This window comes from Carassius auratus, unplaced genomic scaffold, assembly GCF_003368295.1.
Source record: "Carassius auratus strain Wakin unplaced genomic scaffold, ASM336829v1 scaf_tig00001604, whole genome shotgun sequence".
Lineage (NCBI taxonomy): Eukaryota > Metazoa > Chordata > Actinopteri > Cypriniformes > Cyprinidae > Carassius > Carassius auratus.
Genome location: NW_020523374.1, coordinates 112,501 through 136,269, shown reverse-complemented (window position 1 = coordinate 136,269; position 23,769 = coordinate 112,501). Strand labels below are relative to the sequence as shown.

General features: G+C 33.5%; 1 protein-coding gene and 1 pseudogene across 1 annotated transcript; one reads left to right on the top strand and one right to left on the bottom strand.

The window, feature by feature from the left end:
• Positions 1-836: 836 nt before the first annotated feature.
• On the bottom strand, positions 837-8,039 carry LOC113069463 (upstream stimulatory factor 2-like; annotated as a pseudogene).
• A 4,133-nt stretch (positions 8,040-12,172) lies between these two features.
• LOC113069467 (electron transfer flavoprotein subunit beta-like) lies at positions 12,173-17,691 on the top strand. The gene is made up of 7 exons (XM_026242558.1): positions 12,173-12,272; positions 13,777-13,935; positions 14,972-15,130; positions 15,221-15,283; positions 15,411-15,569; positions 16,411-16,623; positions 17,211-17,691. Exons 1-6 carry the CDS (start codon positions 12,219-12,221, stop codon positions 16,579-16,581), a joined length of 765 nt encoding a protein of 254 aa, XP_026098343.1. The 5' UTR covers positions 12,173-12,218; the 3' UTR covers positions 16,582-16,623; positions 17,211-17,691.
• Positions 17,692-23,769: the final 6,078 nt, after the last annotated feature.

Genomic DNA, 23,769 nt, shown 5'->3' with positions numbered 1-23,769 from the left:
ATGTGTGCAACAGAACATAGTCCTTTAATTCACTGAAAAGTTTTTGCTATCGCTTTTTAAATCAAATATGGAAACTTCACGAGTCTTCACGTCTCTGCTGCCATATTTTGAATTTGCAAGCAATGGTTAATCATGGAATACTGACTTGAATTATGAATTAAGGAACAAAACTCTTAAAGTTGTTTATATAAATATGACACAAAAAGTTTCAGCCAAGTCAACTAAGAACAAAACCATAATTTCTGAGGAACCAAGACATTTCAAAGCTGGCGATTAGGTTAAAGTAACAGAATAAACCTCTAACACACAATAACAAACATTTCTTCATTCCTGAGATGTCCAGCATTTAGCTCCGAAGCATCCTCGACAGCTTTGTGAATATTTTCTCATTTGCTTCTCAGATTAGGCGATGCTTTCCGAACAGTCTTCCGGAGGCGTTCCGAGATAAAGAAACTAATAATCCCAGTCCCGAGCTCATTTTCTTGCATGCAGAGCTTTCTTTCAGTGCGAACCCGTACGTGCAGGTGCTTTTGTTCTGACTTTAACACTAAAATTGACTGGAACCGCTAATGACATTTCATCATGGCTTCATTCATCCATAACCGACCTTCCCAAACACCTCAAAGCGGCAGAGTTTCTCGGGGAGAATTTTAAATTAAGCGAGGCATTGAACAAACAACTAATACTTCAAGTAAAGCATGAAGACAAAATTGAAAGCAACAAAGCTGGAAAATTAGGAAAAGCTGAGGGATAATGTCTGGGTTTATTTTAGAGTGAAAAAAACATAATGAAAGCTGTCTAACTATATCCAGTGTTTAGTTGGAAGTTAGTTAGGAAGAAAAATTTAGCCTCTTTTAGGATTACGGGCTCCTGGTGTTGGTTCTAATGGAAACGTCTTGACCTTTGATCTCATCTGCAGCAAGTGTGACTTTATCAGACATATATCAGACTATATCAGACATCCAGCGCTGAAGATGACCCAGTCACTGAGACAGACTCTTGAGCACAAGCCAGTGTGTGTCATTCGGCCCACTTCAGTCAAGGGCCTTGTTTCATCTGGACTGGCCAGAATCTCTTTCCCAGGATGTCTGAGGTTCATTGTGCAGAGGCGTCTGTGATCGTGTCAGTGCCAAGATGTTCCAGCTGTGCTTGCAGAAGGCCGTTCTCGCTCTTGAGCTCCTCCAGCTGAAAGCAACAACACAGAAAATGAGTGTTCGTTCTGAAGATGTAGAGGCTGATGTTTTAGATGTGTACATTTAGGCATTTTCCAGACGCTTTTATCCAAAGCGACTTCCATTGCATTGAAGCAATAACAATTTTACAATATTTTACATAAATAATAAATAAGATAAAAGAAAATTTAATAAAAATAGTGCCACTGCTAATGCATACTCTACTGCTTTATCTAGAGGAAGCCTGTATAAATAAAATAAGTTAAATTAAATAATATAAAATAAATTATTTAATAAAATCGTATATGACAAGATCAAATATTTAATATAAATTAAACAAATAAAAGCATATATATATATATATATATAGATAGATAGATAGATAGATTAGATAGATAGTATAAATATAAATGAAAATAAAATATTATAAAAAATAAATGGACATATTAATAATACATTTTATGCAATTAAATCACTGGAGATATTACATCCTAGTTAAATGTTCACATTAGATTTAAAGGAGGACATACAGTATTTCTTCTGCTTTTTTATATAAATAAAAAGTATTAAGTAGCCGTAATCTAACATTATGATGTCAACCATGAGCTCATTAACATATGCCCGCCCTCATTTACACATTAACAGCTATTCAGCCCACTGATGAACAACAATATGAACTTCACATGTGAAGACGTGAACAATCACAGAAGCTCATTTGCATGTAGTCTTAAAGGCACAGTAGCAAAATAGCCTATTCAATTCTGAGGATCATCAAATAAAAAAAATGCATTTAAAAAATTGTCTCTGTATTTGGCGAAATAAAAAAAAAATGCTAGGAAAGAGACTTTAAGAAAATGTTGACTCGATGTAAAATAATGAATGTCAATGCAAAGAATAGAGGATTACATGATAAGGTTATTGCAACTGATCTTGCTAACGTGATGTTAGCTTCATACCTGCCGTCTGAGCAGCTCATTGTCCATCTGCACTCTCTCCACTCCTCTCAAACGCTCCTGCAGCCGCTGGTTATGTTGCTTCAGCTCGCCAATGTAATCACACGCCTTCGACAAGATCCCACCTTTACTCTGGAGGAACAAGAAACGCGATGCATTTAAGAGAGAGATGCAGTTTCCAAGCATCTATTGTAAAGAACAGGTCAATACTGAGGTCAGATCTTCATTTAGGTGACAGAAGCATCATGCAGCTCACCGCTCCAGTCTTGGTGCCGTCCATGCCGCAATCTGGGATGATTTTTGAGAGCGTCACAATCCAGTTGTTGATTTTGTCTCGACGTCGCCTTTCAACTGCACATCAACAAGAAGAAAGATCAGAGGCAAAATCTAGGCCATACTGTCTAAAATTATAATACATGTTCAGTTCTATCAATGCTCTACTGGCCTCTACAGGAGGATTTACATCATCGTTCTTCTGTATCAATGTCTTTGGAGTGGACACAGTATTGGTTTCTCCAGGTCCAAGTCCTGATGCTTTGCTTTCATTTACAAAGACTAGATTATGATAATTAACTGACCTTCATTATGTTGTGCTCTCTCCTCTCGTCTCTAGGAGCGCGCAGCGGGCTGTCCATTTTCCTACAGTAATAATGGGGGGAAATTAAATAATATGCAATATTTCATATTTTTCTTCAATTTAATATCTCTGTGATCTGCAACTTAAAAAAAAAAAAACATAAAATCACAAATAAAGAACAGACACCAAACAAAATAAAATGGAATAAAAAATGAAAATTATAAAAAATGCATATGCATTATTTGATATTTCTTGCCTTCAATATCTCAATGTAGGTATTTTTCAAGGCTTGCAATCTTGTCTTTGCAAAACAAAGTATATATTAAAATCCGACAAAAATATGAAAACTAAAAAAAATAAAATAAAATAAAAAAACTGACAAATGTACTAAAGAAAACTAAACAAAGCTAAAATAAAATAATAAATAATAAAAATATTACAAAACAAACAAATAAAGAGCAAATACTACATAAAATAAAATGTAGCTGCCTTTTAGTAAAGTTAATTTTATTAAATATTACAAATCTATCTCTTTGTAATCTATCTCTTTAGCTATGATTTAAAATGTACTGCTTTGGAAAATAATAATAATAATAATAACAACAACAACAACAACAACAACAACAACAACAACAACAACAACAATAATAATAATAATAATAATAATAATAAACAAGATTAATTTTTGTTTGGGATTGATTAATAAGTATAACTCATATTTTAATGTTAAAATACTAGAGACACCCTTGTCAATGCATCCCTTTTTTTTTTAGACAATTTGCACAAAATTTTAATTACAGGTCAATTCTGTCTAAAGTACACTAAGTTGTTTCAACTTAAAAGTATGTTTTGTGCTGCCTTAAGATTTTGCTCAAGTTTACTGAACTCAACTCACATAGTACAACTTAACATTTCAAATAGACTACATTTTAAGGCAGCACAAACACTTGAAACAATTTTTTTTACAGTGTAAGCATTTATTTACATTTTATCATGTATGTATTTACATGAAATCTGCCATCAGCCACACTACACTCATGATATTGGTATTGTTCATTATTAAAGCCCATATATTGGTCAATAGTGATTATGACAAGCTAGTGTTGTGGATTGGCAGATATCTTCACGTATGATCTCATGGGGAGTCCCTTGTGTTCATTAAGTTATAAATTGAACAGCTGCTCTCTGCGACGAGGCCTGACTTTAGCCTAATGACACAACTGTTCTCCGCGTACACCTTCCCTCAGGTACGCTTTAATGAAGTCACGACTCCGCAGAGGGAAGAATACACAACACGGGGTAAAGCATCTGACAAAGCACCATGAAGGCAAGGAAATGCTTTAACGGTGCTAATGCAAAACAACAAAAAGTGATTTTGAACTGAAGATATATTTTATTTACACTACAGGAGGTCTATTCCTCTGTCCCTTTATATTAAAAACACCATTTACAGAGGAAAGGTACTTCAGTATGTAAAGCACAGCAGACTGTACCATTTTAAAACTAAAGAGCCACAGTATAAGCAAGGTAAAGTGTGGGAAGTCTGCGCCACCAGTGGCACGAAATGGAATTGCAACCTATTTTGTTTTGAGTCGCCTGAATGGACAGAAGACATAATAATATTGTCTCAAGTAATTACATGAATTTAGATTATCTGCAAAAAAAGAAAAAGAAAAAGAAAAAGAAAAAAGGGAACCAAGCATGTATAAGTGTCTGAAATTTGTTTGGAAATGGTCATTATTATTTTTGTAAATCTGTTTGGTGCACACCTGCCAATTTTCTAGTAGAACATTTGTCTTTGATTTTATTCATTCACATACTGTATGTCAGAATATTATTTAAATAATTTGATTCATGCCATTTATTTATTATGTTTCAATTTCTAATTAAGTTACTGGGCAAATATTTACTCAACAAAGATGCTTATTACTCGCAATAGGCATTTGTTCAGTGCTAATGTGTGGAACAGAAATAACACTCTTTACCTTTAATAGACAGTTTTGCATTTATTTACATTGATTTTGGTTTAAGGGGATGTAAAAGATCTTCTCACCAGTTAAAAATAATTAAATTAAATTAAATTAAATTAAATTAAATTAAATTAAATTAAATTAAATTAAATTAAATTAAATTAAATACACATTTCTGTACTTGAGACTTGTCTGATATGTTGTAAATTTACAAATAAAAAACAACAACAAAAACTAAACCTGTAAAGAAATAAAGAAAGAATGAAGGAATAAACAAAAGAAAACTAAACAAAGATAAAATAAAATAATAAATAAATGAAATATAAAAATTAAAAAAATACACGAATTCACAAAAACCACAAATAAATAAAATAATCACATTTCTGTCATTTAAGACTTTCCTGCGATTTAGTAAAGTTCATTTTATTAAGATTACAAATCTATCTCTAAAGCTATTATTTAAAATGTACTGCTTTGAGAAATAATAATAATAAAAATAATAAAGTAAACAAATATTCTTGAAAATTAAAAAGCTCTATCGCTACAGCTATGATTTAAAATGTAATATTTATATTAAATCTAATATTTTAATTTTATTTTATTTCAGTACTACTAACAGAAATAAAACAAGTTGAACTATTAAAATGACTAAAACTAAAACTGAAATAAAATTTCAATTAAAGCTACATATCAATAAGAAATGAACATAAAAATTTAAGCACATTTAAAATATTAATAAACACTACAATAGCACATAAACACTAAAACAACACTGGTTCAATGCATCTGAGTGCTCGCTATTTTAATCTGAACACAACCCTCTCTCTCTAACTACAGTGGATCTAATGACCTGAAGGATTTGGGATTCTAATGGAAGAAAGGAAGATTAGGACTCTGTGCAATTCCTTATGCTGCATGAGCTGCAGAAGCTGTACGTGTCGTAAAGAAGGCAATACTCAAACAAAAATGACTGAAACAAACACCTCTGACACTTGATTCTTCAGCTAGATATTTCTGCTAAGCCTATTTTGCAGGATAAGGATGTTGCAACCACACAAACACGTGAGCATCACCCATTTTCACCACACTTCTGCTTCTGCGGTGTGAAAACAGCACCTTCAAACGGAAGCAATGCAAACCACACTCTCCACATGATCCTGTCAGAATACAGAATCATGACAAACAGCCCTGTTTTTACATGGATGTGCTGGTGGGATCCCAAGGTTAAACGGAGAGCAAGGCACGAAAAAAATGCAACAGTGCAACATAAAAGCCTGCAGACAATCACTCTCTGAGAAAATCCCATTAAAAGTTCAAAAGACAAACCCCCGACGCTGTATAATTTGACCTATAAATGTTTTTTAAATAATAAATGAATGTAGTGGGTTTAAGCACAAGTTACACTTTACAGGACACCTGTGGCATGCTGTAAATGCAGTTTTTTGTACTCACACAGTGTATAGATGTGTGCGTGGCGCTATAGTCTGCTGAGAGGCAGAATGCAGAACATCTGAAGGATTCATCATCACGTAGAACTGACCTAAATGAGAGTGACGACAGATGTTGTATCGCTCCATACTAAATTCACATCATATTTACTGCTGCTGGGAGAACTAAAAGAGTTACTGAGAGTTCAAAGATGAGTGAATGATCTTATCAATGTGCATGTAATGTATATATATGTATATATAAATATTTTGATAATAAAAGCATGAGCTGCATTTGAAGTCATTGTGAAATGCAGATAAACACCCACCTTTGAAATGAAAAAATGTCTAAGATTAAACTAATGAATGCATTGCTTGATGCATTACTCAACCTCTCCGTCTAATGAAACATGTTGCATTTGATTCTATTAATGTCAAACGTATATACACCTGCTGTTTGTGTGAATGTAGGGTCAGCTGCTTTCTGTATAGACACAGCCGTCTTCTCTCTAGTATCTTCTCCAGCAGGAGCATCTTCATTACTGAAAGAGTTTTGAATTACTCTCTGGGAGAAAACAGTCGTGAAATATTTTACAACCCACAAACATACCCTTAACATCTGGCTATTTAGTTATAGTTGAGTTTGTGTATTTTTCATTTTCTGCTCTGACATGTCATGTTCTGGTGTATTTTGAATGAAATTCACACTTAACATCACAACATGATGAAGAAGTATAACAAATGGGACGTAAAGGAAAAGTGGTGCTGATGCTGGGATCGAGCTGGTTGCCATGGTGACACGTGTTTATTCCATACCTGCTGGGATCCAGTGAGGTTGGATGCAGAGACCACATTAATTTGGCCTTCGACTTCACCTCTAATCTTCAGTGGCTGATCTGAGACTGGATTCACCCGATACGTCACCTGAGGAGGACAAAGACAGAAACTTTCATAACTAGAGTTGGTTAAAATATAGATTTTTAGATTAATTGTGATTTTTATGTGAACGAGCCAATTTGTGATTGTTGAACATTATGTATAGGCCCATTTCCAGAACTTTTCTTAGGTCTGGAAAAAATACTAGCGTTTAAAAGTTTGAATAATTTAGAAATTTTTTTGTTTTTGAAATAAGTATTTTCTCCTCACCAAGGCTGCATTTACTAGTTTAAAAATACAGTTAAAACGGTTACATTCTGAAAAATTATAACAATTTAAAATAACTGTTTTCCATGTGATTACATTTTAAAATGTATTTTATTTCTGTGATGAAAAGCTAACATTTTCAGCATCATTCCTCCAGTCTTCAGTGTCACGTGATCCTTCAGAAATCATTCTGATATGATGATTTGCTGCTAAGTTATTATCAGTTATTACTGGAGCTCAACTTTTAAAAGTGGTTCTTATTTTAATGTTTTTGCTCAGGATTCAACTCAAGTCAAGTCAAGTCTGCTTTATTGTCAATTCTTCCACATGTACAGTACATACATACATACAGAGAATTTGCGTTACTCTCAGACCCCGGTACATACAGATAACACTAACAGTAGAGCCTAAAAATCTAGATCAAATATAAAATACAGCTATACAATAGGAGAATGTAAAAAAAAGACACATAATGAAATAAAATTGAAAATAAAGTTAAATAAAGCAGCACAAGTTACATGGCAGATAGAGTGCAAATCAGTAAAGTGAACAAACAGTGCAGATAAAAATATTTTTTAGTGCAACTCCAGGTTATTATAACTGCACCAGACAGCCAACTGCTCAACGTCACTTCTATTTGCAGACTCGTCGCTGTCCTGGATCAGACCGATGAATATAGTGTCATCTGAAAACTTCAGGAGCTTGACAGAGGGGTCAGTAGAGGTGCAATCCGTTGTGTAGAGTGAGAAGAACATTGGGGAGAGCACACACCCTTGAGGGGCACCAGTGCTGACCATGAGAGTCTAGGATGTGAGTTTACCCAACCTCACTAGCTGTTGTCTAACTTTCAGAAAGCTTGTGATCCAGTGACAGATGGAGCTAGGAATAGAGAGCTGGGTTAGTTTGGTCTAGAGGAGTGTTGGGATGATGGCGTTGAAGGCTGAACTGAAGTCCACAAACAGGATCCTTGCATAACTCCCAGATTTGTCCAGATGTAGTGCAGTCTCATGTTGACTGCATCATCCACAGACCTGTTTGCTTGATAAGCAAACTGCAGGGGGTCCAGTGGGTGTCCAGTGACATCCTTCAGGTGGGTCAGCACCAGTCTCTCAAACGACTTCATGACCACAGATGTTAAAACCACAGGTCTGTAATCAGTAAGTCCTGTGATTTTGGGTTTCTTTGGGATGGGGATGACGGTGGAGCAATTGAAGCAGAAGGACTTCTGTAGTAAAACTCATTCAAGTCTTTAGCAAGTTGTTGATTCTCCTCAGTGCAGGAGGATGGAGTCTTTTAGTTTGAGATGTCTTACTTTCAGTCCTTTCCACAATGAAGCATGCTTGTTTGCAAAAACTGGTTTTCCAGCTTTTTAGAGTAGCTCCTCTTAATTACTCTGATCTCCTTTATCAGTGTGTTCCTGGCCTGATTTTACAAGATTTTGTCCCTAATCACGTAGGCATGCTCTTAGGCCTGACAAAGATGTCTGAGTTTCCAAGTTATTTTAAATTAAAATCTGAACTATTCCAAAGCTTTGACTAGTAACGCACTAATTTCCAGATCTTTATAGGTTTTTCCATTACTTCTTCAACTGTAAAGGTTTAATAAGACAACAGAATATCCATCACATTCAATCCGAACATCCAAACAGCATGTAGTTATGACACATTAGCTGAAATTTGTGAATAATGTGATGCGATTAAGGTATCGCACGACCCCTACAGGAAAGTAATCATAAAAACAAGAGCTTCTGCAATTTTTTTGTTTGCAGTCACAGACCCTGATGTGTAAGGAAAACCGTCATAATTCCCTATAAAGTGTTCATGGGAAATTTTTAGCATCTCCTGACTGAATTCTCCATTCATCCATCATTCCCGGGATGCAGAGAGCTGTGCATGATCTAATTTAAAGGTCTAGAATGACACAGTTGTTCGCTGACAGAATATGTATTTGTAAATGCCCCTGAACAGCACCCTCGCTCCAATCATCTGTCATGTGACACGCCGCCTGACTGACATGTGACACAGGCCCAGTGCCAATCCCAGCCAAAGATTAGAATCACATGACTGCTAATGGGTGAAACTCAAGAAAACATTTCCCAGGCATTTCTCATCACCCAAAATAAAGAAATAAATCCTATGTATAAGAGCATTATTATTGTTTCTTTTTTTATTAAAATTTTTATTTACAGGGTATTTTGTGGTAAGATCAGTCAGGTTCTTGGCCGATTTCATGAGAGACAAAATGACAAAATGGGAAATAAACTGTCAGACAAACAGACAAAGAAATTGGTTTAATCCTTCTTTCAAAAAGCTTGACTCTAATAAAGGATTTATCTTTGATGACACTAAAAGGAAACTCACCTGTATTTATTGTGTGAAACTGATAGTGAATGTTGCCATCCACATAAACTAAAGGATGAGGAAGACTGGCTGCTGCACCTGCATCAAGAAAATAATTCAGCGGATGGGTCCCTTATGTGTTCATTTAAATAAATAAATAAAATAATAAATTATTCATGAGTAATACTACTGATAAGGTAACTAATGTAAAGGTCTCTCAATTAATAAGATGTACAATGTGTAGCATATAGCATGTATAATAAATAATAAGCAAAAACAAACAAAATTGTTTTTTTTTAATAAGTTAAATTGCATGTCACCTACTCTAGAAATCTGCTAAATGCATTATTGTAAATAAAGCATGCATATATATATATATATATATATAGAGAGAGAGAGAGAGAGAGAGAGAGAGAGAGAGAGAGAGAATAAAGTAAAATATCAGGAAAAAAGAAAACTTAAAAAAAAAAAAAAAAAGCGCACACCATGGAAAAAAAAGCATGTGTGATGAATACGACTTGATGACAAACATACCTTCAGCTGTTTGTACAAACTTATTTTCTTTATATTTGTGTCTGCAGATAAACTTCTTGTTCCTGAGACACATTAAAGCACAATATGAATATTGAATTACATTCAAAACTTTTTTTCAAAATCACTTTGTTTAACTTCAAGGAAGATGTTGATGTCTAAAATATTTAAAACAATTTAGAGGACCAGTAAAAGTTTGGTATGTATCCCCATTTGCAGAAGACATACAATGCATCCACCATCAAACTGCATTATTAATATATATTTAATAAATGTGCCTTCACAAACTTACAGTGCATGAAATTCCCTGCATGCATGACACACTTCCCTTGACTTTCTGCAGGAATGTGCATTGCACGAGCCCTGAGCTGCTGGAGGTGTAATGCATTACCTGACTGAAGTGTGTGAGCTGAACTCCAGCTGATCCATCAGTGCTCTGACTCTCTCTCAGCTGATCACGGGAACAAACACATCAGTCAGCTGACATGTCTTCTTCTTCATGTGAGGATAAATGGTAAACCAACTCATGCTGCATTACTGCCACCAACTGAGCTGGAGTATGGAAATATCATAATATAAGCATTGTATTTAACCTTTTATGGTGCGAAGTTGCCATATGGCAAGAATTAATTTCTACTCATTTCCTTGTTATTCTGAAAATAAAAACACAATATGTTGCAGTATGGTAATTCAAATGGCAGGCCTTAAGGTTGAATGTCTGTCAAAACCTCACACAGAAGAAACCTGATAAAGTTCTCCAAAATTGCTCTATTAACCTCTTTTCTAAACATCTCTTTTCAAGGGGGATTTTGGCAGCATCTTTGTTAAGTAAATTAGATATTTTTATGCACAGATTAGCTTTGTCTAACATAGTTTACATTAAACTGAGAAAATATCAATGTTTTCCATATGGCAACGCTGCACCACAGTGAAATTGCAATGATGTATTTCCCCATTGGGATTTTATTTTTATTATTGCTAGTAGCATCATTATTATTTATTTACAATAATTTATTTGAAGTGTTTATTGTAGTATAGGCTTATAAATAACAAAAGTATTATTATTTCTTCTTTCCAGAAAATGAATATAGCAATATTTTTAATGAGGGGATGAGTTAGCCTTCAGTGAAGGTTAAATGAAAAAGGGATCTGCTTAGTTTTGGTTTGCATGGGTTCCGAGTATATAAATCTATACATTTCTAAAATAAATGTGCATTTTTTTTAAAATAGAAAGGTACATTTTTTTATTTTCCTTTTTTTTAATATCATTATACATTGTGGTACAGCTTTGCCATAGTTGGTTATTATTATTATTATTATTATTATTATTATTATTATTATCTTGTTTTGATTTATATGAATGAAGCTATTTCATGTAATAATGTACTTGATTTTTATTTTATTTGTTATAATTGTTAGAACATAATGCATACCATATTATCAAAAATTATATATATAAGTGTATTCAGATTTATTTATTTATTTTTAATTGCTTTGCTATATTTTATCTTGCAAACTATCCATCTTTAGGGCTTAAGAAAAATTATCTTTTGATAATTATGTGATATTTCGAAAGATAAATTAAATACACAGATACACATTATCACCACAAAACTTGAAGCAACTTTAAGAAATCTACACTGAAAATGTAGTATTACACAAGACTTAACACAGAAAATAAATCATGTTTCTTTCATTATTGTGACCAGCAGATGTCCTTAAGCTGCTGTTTCGAGCGCTTCAGTCAATCATTTTGCGATTATATTCGGTTGAATCTCAGCAAAGTCATTTCTCTCATAAATTGTTGTAATAATTTCATTTACTGTAGCGCGGTTTAGATCTTCTGTCGACCCCGCGTTTAATAATAACAGTCCCACGACCTTTAACCTACTTATAAAGGAACGATCCGTTTCAGTCGGAGCGCTAGAGTGCAGGAACACTCAGAGTACCTGATTGGCCACTGCTCAGCTTTTGATTGATAGCTCACTGATCTGAGCAATTCTATTGGCTCACAGAATAGGCGTGCTTTAAATCCCGCCTCAAATTGTGTCACACCAGAACCACTCCGTCTTTCTTCCACTCCGGACCTTCAGAGGAAGAGTCACGATGAGCGGTCGAGTTCTGGTCGGAGTTAAGCGGGTCATTGACTATGCTGTCAAGGTATACATCAGATAATCTCTCAATAAACACACACAGATGCTTTTGATTATGAATAAACTCGAAGTGGCCTTATTTTAGATAGTAAAGATCCAGCTTTAGGCCAGGTGTTCTGTTGAATGAGGCTCGACTTTTTTTTTGACTGCGCTGTTTGTTTGCTGAAGGTCATTGTTGTTATTACTTGATATGTCATTGCACGAATTTCTCAAGTATGGTGTTATTGATTTTTTTCACATCTAGTTAGATTTCTATATTACAGTTTGCATTATTAATTTGCCATGGCAACACGTTATGGGTCAACATTAATGGACATTTGTCATTTTCTGTCTGTTGTTTATAAATGTAATCGCGTGTAGGCAATTATATATATACATGTGTATGTGCATCAATTATTTATTATGTGTAAAAATAGCCTTTTGTCATTTATTAGACGTATTAAAGTGATGTGAAGCACCATTTAACAAATTGTTATGTTTGAGATGGGTTGATTTTTGTAAAAAAAAAAATAATTTAATATAAAGAAAAAAGAAAAAAAAAATTGGTAACACTTTACAGTAAGGTTCATTTAGTTAAAGTATTAACTAACATGAACACACAATGAACAATACATTTATTACAGTATTTATTAAACATTTTTAATGTTAGTAAATAAAAATACAGTTGTTCATGTTTATTCATAATGCATTAACTAATGTTGATTTTAATAATGCATTAGTAAATGTTGAAATTAATGTTAACTAAGATTAATAAGTGCTCTGGAAGTATTGTTCATTCTTAGTTCAAGCTAACTAAAGTAGTTAACTAATGAAACCTTATTAAAAATTAAATGTGTGTATTATATATATATATATATATATATATATATATATATATATATATATATATATATATGTATATGTATATGTATGTGTGTGTGTGTGTGTGTGTGTGTGTGTGTGTGTGTGTGTGTGTATATATGTATATGTATGGAGATAGTACATATAACATATATTTTAAATAATATAGTATGCAGAGCATCAACATTATTTTCCATTATTTTATAAAACTGCCTTTTATGTGAAGTAAACCTCTTATATGACAAAAATGATTGTAAATACTAATTAAATGAACATATGTACAATTCTAAGTTGCAGTTAAAAGTGTTTTAAAGCATTGAATTATTATTGAATTGATTAAATTAATCTAAAAGTGGACGAACACGCGATCTAAATGCTCGGTTGCTGGTTTGCTCTTTAATCTTCGGTCTTGTGCTCTTCTGTTGAGTAACTACGTTGTAATTTATTGATTGTCAGGACATATTGATCAGGCTGATTGTCAATACAAGTGTCAAATATCCCAAATCTTTCTCATTATGATCTTTTCAAAGCAGTTTATTATGAGCTGGGTATCTTTATTGTGTAGCTATATGAGCTGTGTTTTTGTGAAACCTCTGATCTGGTTCAGTTGTGATCCAGAGAGTAATCTTTTATATAAGGATATTGATCTGGGAAATCTCTGTCCACCTCAGATCCGAGTCAAGCCGGACCGCACTGGAGTGGTCACAGACGGCGTCAAGCATTCGATGAACCCCTTCTGTGAGATCGCGGTGGAGGAAGCCGTCAAACTGAAGGAGAAGAAGCTTGTTAAGGAGGTGGTGGCCGTCAGCTGTGGTCCTCAGCAGGTTCAGGTCAGAAACACTCAAGCTTTCTGGCGTCTCTCCTTGGTGCTGGACACGTAATTTAATTTTTATTGGTGAAGGAACACTGTCTGAAGTTATTGGACGTGATGGAAAAGCTGCCAAAACCTAGGGAAATTATTATTATGAGTTCAAAAAAATGAATGGCGAAACGTCACATTTGTTTATTTATACAAAAAATTCAGAATCTTTTAAGTGATAATGATAATTTAAAAACAACTAGATACTTAATTGCTATGTAAATATTGTTCTTCAATTCGTTGCTATTGATCAAGGCATCCTGAAAAAAATGTTTTACAGTTTCCACAAAAAAAAACAAAAAAATGTTCAGCATATTAGAATCATGTGGCTCTGAAGATTGGGGTAATGATGCTGAAAATTAAGCTGCACAACACAGGAATAAATTACATTATAAAATATAAGACCCTGGACCACAAAACCAGTCTTGAGTGTCAATTTTTTAAAATTGAGATTTATACATCCTCTAAAAGCTGAATAAATAATCTTTCCGTTGATGTGTGATTTATTAGGATCTGACAATATTTAGAAACATGGAACATGATCTTTACTTAATATCATAATGATTTTTGGACATAAAAGAAAAATCTATAATTGTGACCCATACAATGTTTTTTTTGGCTTTTGCAAAAAATATACGCCAGAGACTTAAAACTTAAGCTTTTATAGTCTAGGGTCAATATATGTTCACATGGAAAATAATTATTTTAAATTATAATAATATTTTACAATAGTACAGTTTTACCTTATTTTTGACCAAATAAACTTGGCCTTGGTAAGCAGAATAGACTTCTTTCAAAAACAAATAAAAAAGAGTCTGACTCAAACTTTTAAAATATATTACATGTATTAATGAATATAAATAATGTTCTAAAACAGGAAATCTTTCATTTGAATATTATGATGTCATGTAAAAAACACTAACAGTTATGCATTACCATGTGAGGAAATATTATGAAATCACAGATGATCATTAATCAGCGTCCTGACAGTAATATCTGTGTTGCAGGAGACGATCCGGACGGCTCTGGCCATGGGTGCGGACCGTGGCATACACGTGGAAGTCTCCGGAAAAGACTATGAGACGCTCGGTCCCCTGCAGGTCTCCAAGATTTTCGCTGCTCTCGCCAAGAAAGAGCAAGCCGATCTGATCATTCTGGGTAAACAGGTAGCTGACGGTTAATTATTGCACATGAACAAATGACTGAATATATATGTCAATGGCTTTCATGATATCAAGGTGTTATTTCTCGTCTAGGCCATTGATGATGACTGCAATCAAACTGGACAGATGACAGCAGCGCTGTTGGACTGGCCGCAGGTGAGACATCTTGTTCCCATCTTTAGATTTAGTGATGTTTGATAAGAAAAGCATCACTGTTAATATGGATTTTGAGCATTTGTTTTTCTGAAGCTGTCTATGTTTTCGCTGCCTGTTTTTTTTTTAGGGAACCTTTGCATCTGAGGTGAGCTTCGAAGCGGACAAGCTGAAGGTGGTGAGAGAAATTGATGGTGGATTGGAGACCATTAAGATCAATTTGCCAGCCGTGGTGACCGCTGACCTCCGTCTCAACACTCCCAGATACGCCACGCTGCCCAACATCATGGTACAGTAATGCCACGCTGCACTGCACATCACCAGAGAATACAGTACAGTTTTTGCTCTAGCGACTCTAAGGTCATGAGTTAGATTCCCATGGAAAGCCTGAACTGATAGCTTTAATGCAATACAAGTGCTTTGAATAATGCATATATGTAAATATATTAACTACCAAAAATAAATTTCTTAATGTTTAAAAAAAAAGTTTTTTGTGCTCACCATGGCTGACCAAAAATATAGTAAATACAGAAATATTGTAACTGTTTTCAATGTGAACATATTGTGAAATGATGATTTTTTAGCATCATTTCTTCAGTCTTCAGTGTCACATGATCTTCAGAAATCATTTTAATATGCTGAAACATTTCTAAATATTATTAATATCAGTTTTTGCTTTATATTTCAGTGAAACATGAATATTCAAATGTTTGTGGTAAATGAGAACTTTTCTTAAATAAATATGTTTATTCAGCAAGGATGCATTGAATTGATCAAAATTGCTTGTGGAGACGTTTATAATGTTACTAAAAATATTTTATTTGAAATAACTGCTGCTGAACTTTCTGTTCATCTAGGAATCCTGTAAAAAAAAAAAAAATGATGGTTTCCACTAAAGGATTACATTACTGTTTTCAACATTAATGATTGAGCACCATTAAAAATAAAAACAGAGCATAATCGGTATATTAGAATGATTTCTCACTGGAGTAATGATGCTGAAAATTCAGCTTTGATCAAAGGAATAAATTGCATTTGGAATTAGAATAATATTTGAAAATATTAACAATTTTGCTGTATTTTTATTTATTTATTTATTTTTCAAACTTTGTCTGTGTGTGTTTCCTTAGAAAGCAAAGAAAAAGAAGATTGCGAATGTGAAGCCTGCAGATCTGGGAGTGGATGTGTGCTCACGGCTGGAGGTGCTGAAGGTGGATGAACCTCCTCAGAGACAAGCTGGAGTCAAAGTGGAGACGGTCGAGGATCTGGTGGGAAAACTGAAGGAAGCTGGAAGAGTATAGAGGAAGTAGATGCAGGAGGGGCGGTGCAGACTAACACTGAAGGTAAGAATCTAATATGATTATGAAACGTGCCCTAATAACATTTCTCAAAAGCAATTTACACAAATAAATGAAATAAAACACGAGGACTAGAAAAAGACATTGAATTGAACATGCAGAAAGTCACCCACTTTTGGTTGAAATACGATTAACATAAATAAAAAAGTTACGTAGTTCTAATACTTAATAATATATTTCATAGCATTTTTGAATTCGATAACCATTCGTAAGATTGCATTCTCCACAAAAACATGATTCATAAAGACAAGATTCCTGTCTTATTTGAGATGATTTACCACTGTTTGTTCAATGCTCGGCCCTATGAATGATTCTGAAGAAATTCTTTCGTCTAGACCTAATTTATTATAATTATTTTTTTTTTTTGCTTTTTCCACTCCTTTGCAGATTGTAAGTTAAATTATACATTTTGAATCATTAAAATGTAACAGTTTATTTTGTTATTTTGGAAAGTGCATTGCTGAGACATGAGGTAATATTAGTTTTTTTTTTTTTTTTTATACTGTGTAAGATGCAGGCCGTGTGTAATTCACATATTCTTCTGTCTTTTTTTTTCTTTTTCTTTTCTCTAGGTCTTTCATCACTGGTGATGGAGCGAACTTTAAAGCCAGTAAAAGTCCAGACCAGACCCATGTAGTTCATGTAGTACCTGCTCCTGTGTGTTTCTGACTCTTATGTTCATGTGGATGCTGAGAGACACTAGTCCATCCCAGCGAGGCCTTGCCACTTTTTCAGTGCATTTTAAGACAAAGTAGCTCAATATTGTAAGGGACACTTTTGAATGCACCAATAAGCCATTAAGTTTGTTTCATAGATACATTCACACAAAATCATAACAGACCTTTTCTGTGCTTCCTGTCAATTATTGTGTAATTAAAAACGTGATTTCAAGTGTACTTCAGTTATGTTGATTAAAGATGATCATCATTTTGAATAGGCCAGTGTCTCACAGCATATCGAGAGAGTAAATCACATTACCACAAGCACCTCTGAAAGAGTCCTGATTGTACAGTATCATTTGATGACAATAAAAAGGCATCTTTTTCATATGCATTTTATTGTTTCTTATTGTCTCATTAATGGGTGGGGATCAGTGCAATGGGAATTATTCACTATAGCCTACTATGTATAAGAAAATATAATCTCTATAAATTAGTACAGTTCACTGTGCTGCAGTTATTAAATGTAGGAATAATTAATCAACATTGTTGTTGTCACCCTCACGTTGATCTAAACATGCATCATGCTTTTTTTTCTACAGTGGAATAAAAAATGACAGCTGTTTTAGTCATTTTATTAAATTTCTGTGACAGTTAGTGTCATACAGGTTTGAAACAGTAAGCAATGGTAAAATCTGTAGTGAACTAACCATCGCTTTAAAATCAGGACGCGAAGCCCCGCCCACTCATGCTTCTACACGCTTTTATTGCAGCGCAATTCACTTTAAATGTATTTTGTATGTGTGAAATCAAAACCTTATGGTTTTGGCATTAAAAAAAAAAAAAAAAAAACAGGTCAACTGACAACATGAACAGTCAATCTAAAAAAAAAAAAAAATGCGCTTACAGTTGAGGGATGATCAACACCAGACCCATAATCCATTATTTTGGATGGATTGATATTTTGTGTTTTTCTAGCAGTAAGACATAATCCAAATTAATGATTTTTACCCCAATTTTTAGTGTGTAGTTCCTCTGTCTGTAGCCAGGCGGCGCTCCAGAAGCACAAGTGTTGCCAGTTGGTGCAGCATTTACAGTATGACACTGAGGGGTTAAACGGATGAGAAATCGTCTGTAAAGCTGAATGTAAGTCTAGCTCTGGTCCTTACTTGAATTTTAAATAATATTCCTTAAGTTACAATTTAGTTCCATTTGGAATCTTTAGAATTTCCTCGTCATTTCAGATGTAATTTCATGGTGATTGTGAATATTATTTAGTATAAATGAATGATGAATAATAAATAAACATGCATTTAAATTATATAGGTGCCAAGTTGTTATTTGTTCAAAATTATAAAAACTTAAAATTTAGTTATAATTAATATTATTTAGTTGTAGAAATCGTACTTTTGCTATTAATTATTATTATTATTATTATTATTATTATTATTATTATTATTATTTATTTTTATTTTTTTTTAACTGACATGTATTTATTGGGTTTCAATAATGGCAAGCAAGTTTGGTTTAAGTGTGTTACATTGCACACACTTATTGGGTTAAAATTGTGTAATATTTATAACCAATATTTCTTTTACTTCATCAACTTTGTAGACCCAAACCTGCAGAAATTCAAAATAAATGTAAAAAAAAAAAAGTAAAAATTGGTGATTAATAAAGGAATAAATGACTTCATAAAAACAAAGAGCTTCAGGTCTCTGCCATACATATCAACAAATGTGAGTTAATGTCCATCAAACGCTGCGATCTTCCCTCTCTATGTGACATTACTGTGGAAAATCAATTAAAAAAAAATACACTATAAAATTACACCTCTTTTTCAGAGAGAGATAACAACAGTTCCTTACATAATAGCATTGTGGAGAAAATACCTTGGGAGAAAGTATAGACCTTGCCTAATAGATTTCTGCTTACCAATGAAGTAAAAGAAATAGCATTTAAGTTCACAGATGTTACCCAACTAAAGCCTTCTTAGGAAATACTTAGGAAAGTCAGACATTGAAGTAAGTTGCTATTTTTTGTCATTCTTCTGAAGAAGACTTGTTGAAAAAAGTTTGTCAGATGTTTTAGTGTTTATTCAATCTTATTTTGTAAGTGACTTCTCTTTTTGTTTTAATGATGCTTTCTTTGAATTGTTTGATTATTCAAAAGAGAATACCAGGGAATATTGCCTAACAAGTTTCCTGTTTGCTAAATTCCACATTCATCAACAAAAGTTTACTGGCTCTAAACGTCTCTTATTCAAATAGAACTAAGATAAGTATATGTGGAAACTATCCAAAGTTATGTTCATTTGAAAGCCATGAAAACAGTATCTTTATATTCGTCCTTTGTGTCTTTCTAAGATGTATTTTTTTGTTATTGTTTTTGTTACCCTGGCAACAAATCTGTGTATATATATATATATATATATATATTTTTTTTTTTTTTATACCCGATTGTTTTTATTGTTTATTGTAATGTTTGTATTGTTCAATAATAATACAAATCTTTCTTAGATTTAGATTTTCGTTGCTTATGGGGCGGTCATGTGATGAATGAACAACTTGAAAAACCGGTGAACTACTTGACTAAATCCAGTACAGAAGCAATGGGATGTCATTCTAATATGTTGATTTACTGCTCAGGAAACATTTCTGATTATTTTCAGTGTTGAAACAGTTGTCCTGCTTCATATTTTTGTGGAAACCATGCTATTTTTTTTTTTATGATTCTTAGATGAATAGAAAATTCTAAAGAACAGCATTTATTTGAAATAGAAATATTTTGTAACATTATAAATGTCTTCAATTTAATGCTTCCTTGATAATGGAAGTTATGTTTCTTTAAAATGACAAAATCACACTAATTTAAAACTTTCAACACCAGTGTCATGGTTCAGTTCCCAGGTAACACATACTGGCAAAACATATACCTTGAATGCACTTTGAAGGCATAGTTCTCCCAAAAATGAACATTTGGACATCATTTACCCATCCTCAACTTGCCCCAAACACACAAATGGTTGCTGGCGCCATTGACTTAGCTATTGACTTTTCTTTCCATACTTTGGAATTAATGGCTACCAGCAACTATTTGGTTAACAACATTATTCAAAATGTCTTGTTCTTTATGTCCAACAAAAGAAAGAAATTCATACAGGTTTGGGACGACTTGAAGGTGAGTAAATTATGACTGTAATTTTTGGTAATATCCCTTTGAGTCACATTTGATAAAAGTGTTTCCCGATGCATAAATATAGATAACTATTTTAAGATTATCAGCATTATCTGACAGCTTTATAATTCTCCAAAATACACAGCCAGTCAATACATCATGATAAACTTATGTTTTTAGATATTGAGTAAAATCTGAATTATTAAAATAAATGCCATCATGGTATTAATGCAGTGTTGAGGTTTTATATCACCTTAAAAAAGGTTTATAAGCCACATGCGGATTGCTTTTATAATTAAAAAATACACCAGTGTTCAATAAAAAGTTTCATTTAATAAAATCAGAATAATAAAATTATAAAGTATTTGTATAGTATATAGTAAAATGTTTTTATACAAAATATAGTCACATTAATTAATAGTTCTTTAGTGTAGATGTATTTTTTCTGGTCACCAAATAATATAGCAAAATGCTAACTTAATAAAATAGTAAATAAAATGAATAATGCATGTAATAAATAAAGGATTAATGCAGATTCTGCAGCTTTCATTTGATTTCTTGCATTGAAATGCTGTATCATTTTGGAAATGATTTGTTCATATGGTGCATATACAGCAATGACTTCTTGCAAGTGCAAACTACTCTGTGCAATGAATGCAGAATTAAACATGAGATTTTGTTTAGTTGCATTTGGCAAACCACTGTAAAAGCTGAGCATTTCCCACAACCTGGATGCAAATGCTAGAGGATGCTCTCCAATTTCCATTGCCACCTCAGTTATCTTTCTCAAGCTAACCAAATTAGTCCCAGCAAGTCTAAGTAGAGCATCTCTCCTTGCACCTTTGTTTATCAACCTCTTTTATCACAAACATCGTGTGAGAGAGCACTAAGGAATGCAAATCATAAGAGGTCTACAAACATCTTCGTCTGACACACTATAAACATCCACTGCTTTCTCCAGTTTTGACTGGATTCATGTTATAAGGGTCAAAAGAACCCACTGCTGTAATAAGACTTTGAAAGTCCATGAGACAGTTGTCTAACAGCTTGGCTATTTTAATTTCTTTGATCAAGAACTCTCTTGTTTCCGGTCTGTCTTGTTTGCGCTGGTGCTATTGGGAACCTCACAGACTCATCTGAGGAATTATGTCATTGACTTCCTTGCAGTTATTCACATCATATTCAGATTTGGATTGGGTATGTACAACTATTTAGCTGTCCCTTCATACAAACATCTAAAAGTTTCCCTCTCTGTTTAGACTTTATTTTCTCAATTTCACTATCAGTTCCTTCAAAATAATCTCTTCAGCCTTACAGTTTGTCAATGACATGACATAGCACAGACTTGTGAATTTAGCAACTAGTTTTCTGTTTTAATTTCTTCAAATCTTTTCTTAGTTACCTTGCATGAGGCAAAAAAAAAAAAAAAAGAGCTAGTGCATTAGCAACTTTTCCCTCTTTGTTTTTGGGCATTTGTGGACAATCTTATTAAATTGTCTTCAGCAATTCAATAGGCTTTATTCCTTCACTGACTGAACATCATATAGTTACTTTATGACACCTGTTAGTCTAATTATTCACAGCTTCTGTGCTGTGAACACAAATAAATAAAACAGTCACACTACGTCAGGCTTCTGAACTAAATATTTGACTTCTCCAGACATGGCCACACTCTTTAAGGCCTTACACTAAACTGTAACACTGCAACAGTACATTGGACAAAACCCAACTACTTCAGGTTTTCTGTTATATTTGTAAAGGTTTACTCAGCCACAGTGCGTCAGGCAAATCAACACTGCATGGGAGTCGTGGTGCGTCAGACTCACTACACTATAAACACAACAGTTACGAAATCATTCTGTGACCACACTGCTTCGGGTCATTTCAGTTACTTTAGAATTTCATCAGAATTATGACCACTTCACAGTCAGTTTCAATTACGTTGAACCCTACAACTCTGTTTCAGATACTTTAGAAACTATAGATCTAATACAGCTCTTCCATCACACTGTGTTGTGCTGATTCAATTACTTTAGAATCCTAACAGAATTACAACAGACCTACACTGAGCTTCAATTACTTTAGAACCTTAACTTTAGAACCTTTAAACTTAAGCACTTTACTTCCTTTACTTTAGAAACGATTCCAGTTCAACTCTTCCACCAGTCTGATTCAGTAACGTGTAAATATTGACTGAACTAAATTCTCAACTGTCCTTGAATTTTCTTTTCTAGATTTTTTTTTTTTTTAATAAGGGGGTTCCCTGACAAAAACAACATAGAAGAAAGAAACCGCTTTTATTGCCTTTGCCTGCGTTTTTGGGAATTCCCTCGCTGGGTGGCTCGCCACTGTAAGAAAAAGTGATGAGGACGTAGAAGATCTTGATGAAGAAGTTTATTACAGCATAGCAGTGATACAATACATGTAGCACCTTGGGTTGAACAGAGTCAGAATTAACCCCGAACATCCTCAGCTCAAACATTTTATACTGTATTAAGCTTCATCTTCCCACTCGATGTAAATGAAGTTTCGTTTTAAATGTAAATTGTGGATAACAATGAATGTGATAGTGATCTTTGGTAGACTTTCAGGTGGGTTATTTTAGTATAAATCATATACTCTTACATTTATATCACACTTTCTATATAAGGGTTATTTTACTTTACTTTAATTCATTAACTGAACTTGTGTGCAAAGCTGTTTTTCTGAGCGATCGGTTCCCTTGTCGTCTGTGAACTCGTGCATATATATAATATATAAATATATAAATGTATATATATATATATAATAATAATATATAAATCAGCATATTAGAATGATTAGATTAGATTAGATTCAACTTTATTGCCATTGCACATGTAAGGCAAAGGCAATGCAATTTAGGAAATGCAGTTAGCATCTAACCATAAGTGCAATAAGCAGTAAGTACAGGATATACAGTGTCTTACAAATGTACAATAAATTTACAGATAGGGCTATGGACATAATTTACAGATTTTTAAATACTATCAGCATGATATGAACATACTATACAGATGGATTATGTAATAAGAGTATGTACACTATAGCAGAAACTATGAACATATGAACATTATTTACATTAGTGCAATGGACACATCAAAGTCATCGAGGCTCTGTCAAAAAAAAAAAGTCATGGACATGTGATGTGAGTGAAAATGGTCATAAGCTACATCATCATCTGTCTACTCATAGTTTGTCACCACATGCACAGCTGAATGAAAGTGTGCGCTTCAGCATGTTGCATTGACCGCAGCAGTACTGCAAGCCTCTGCAC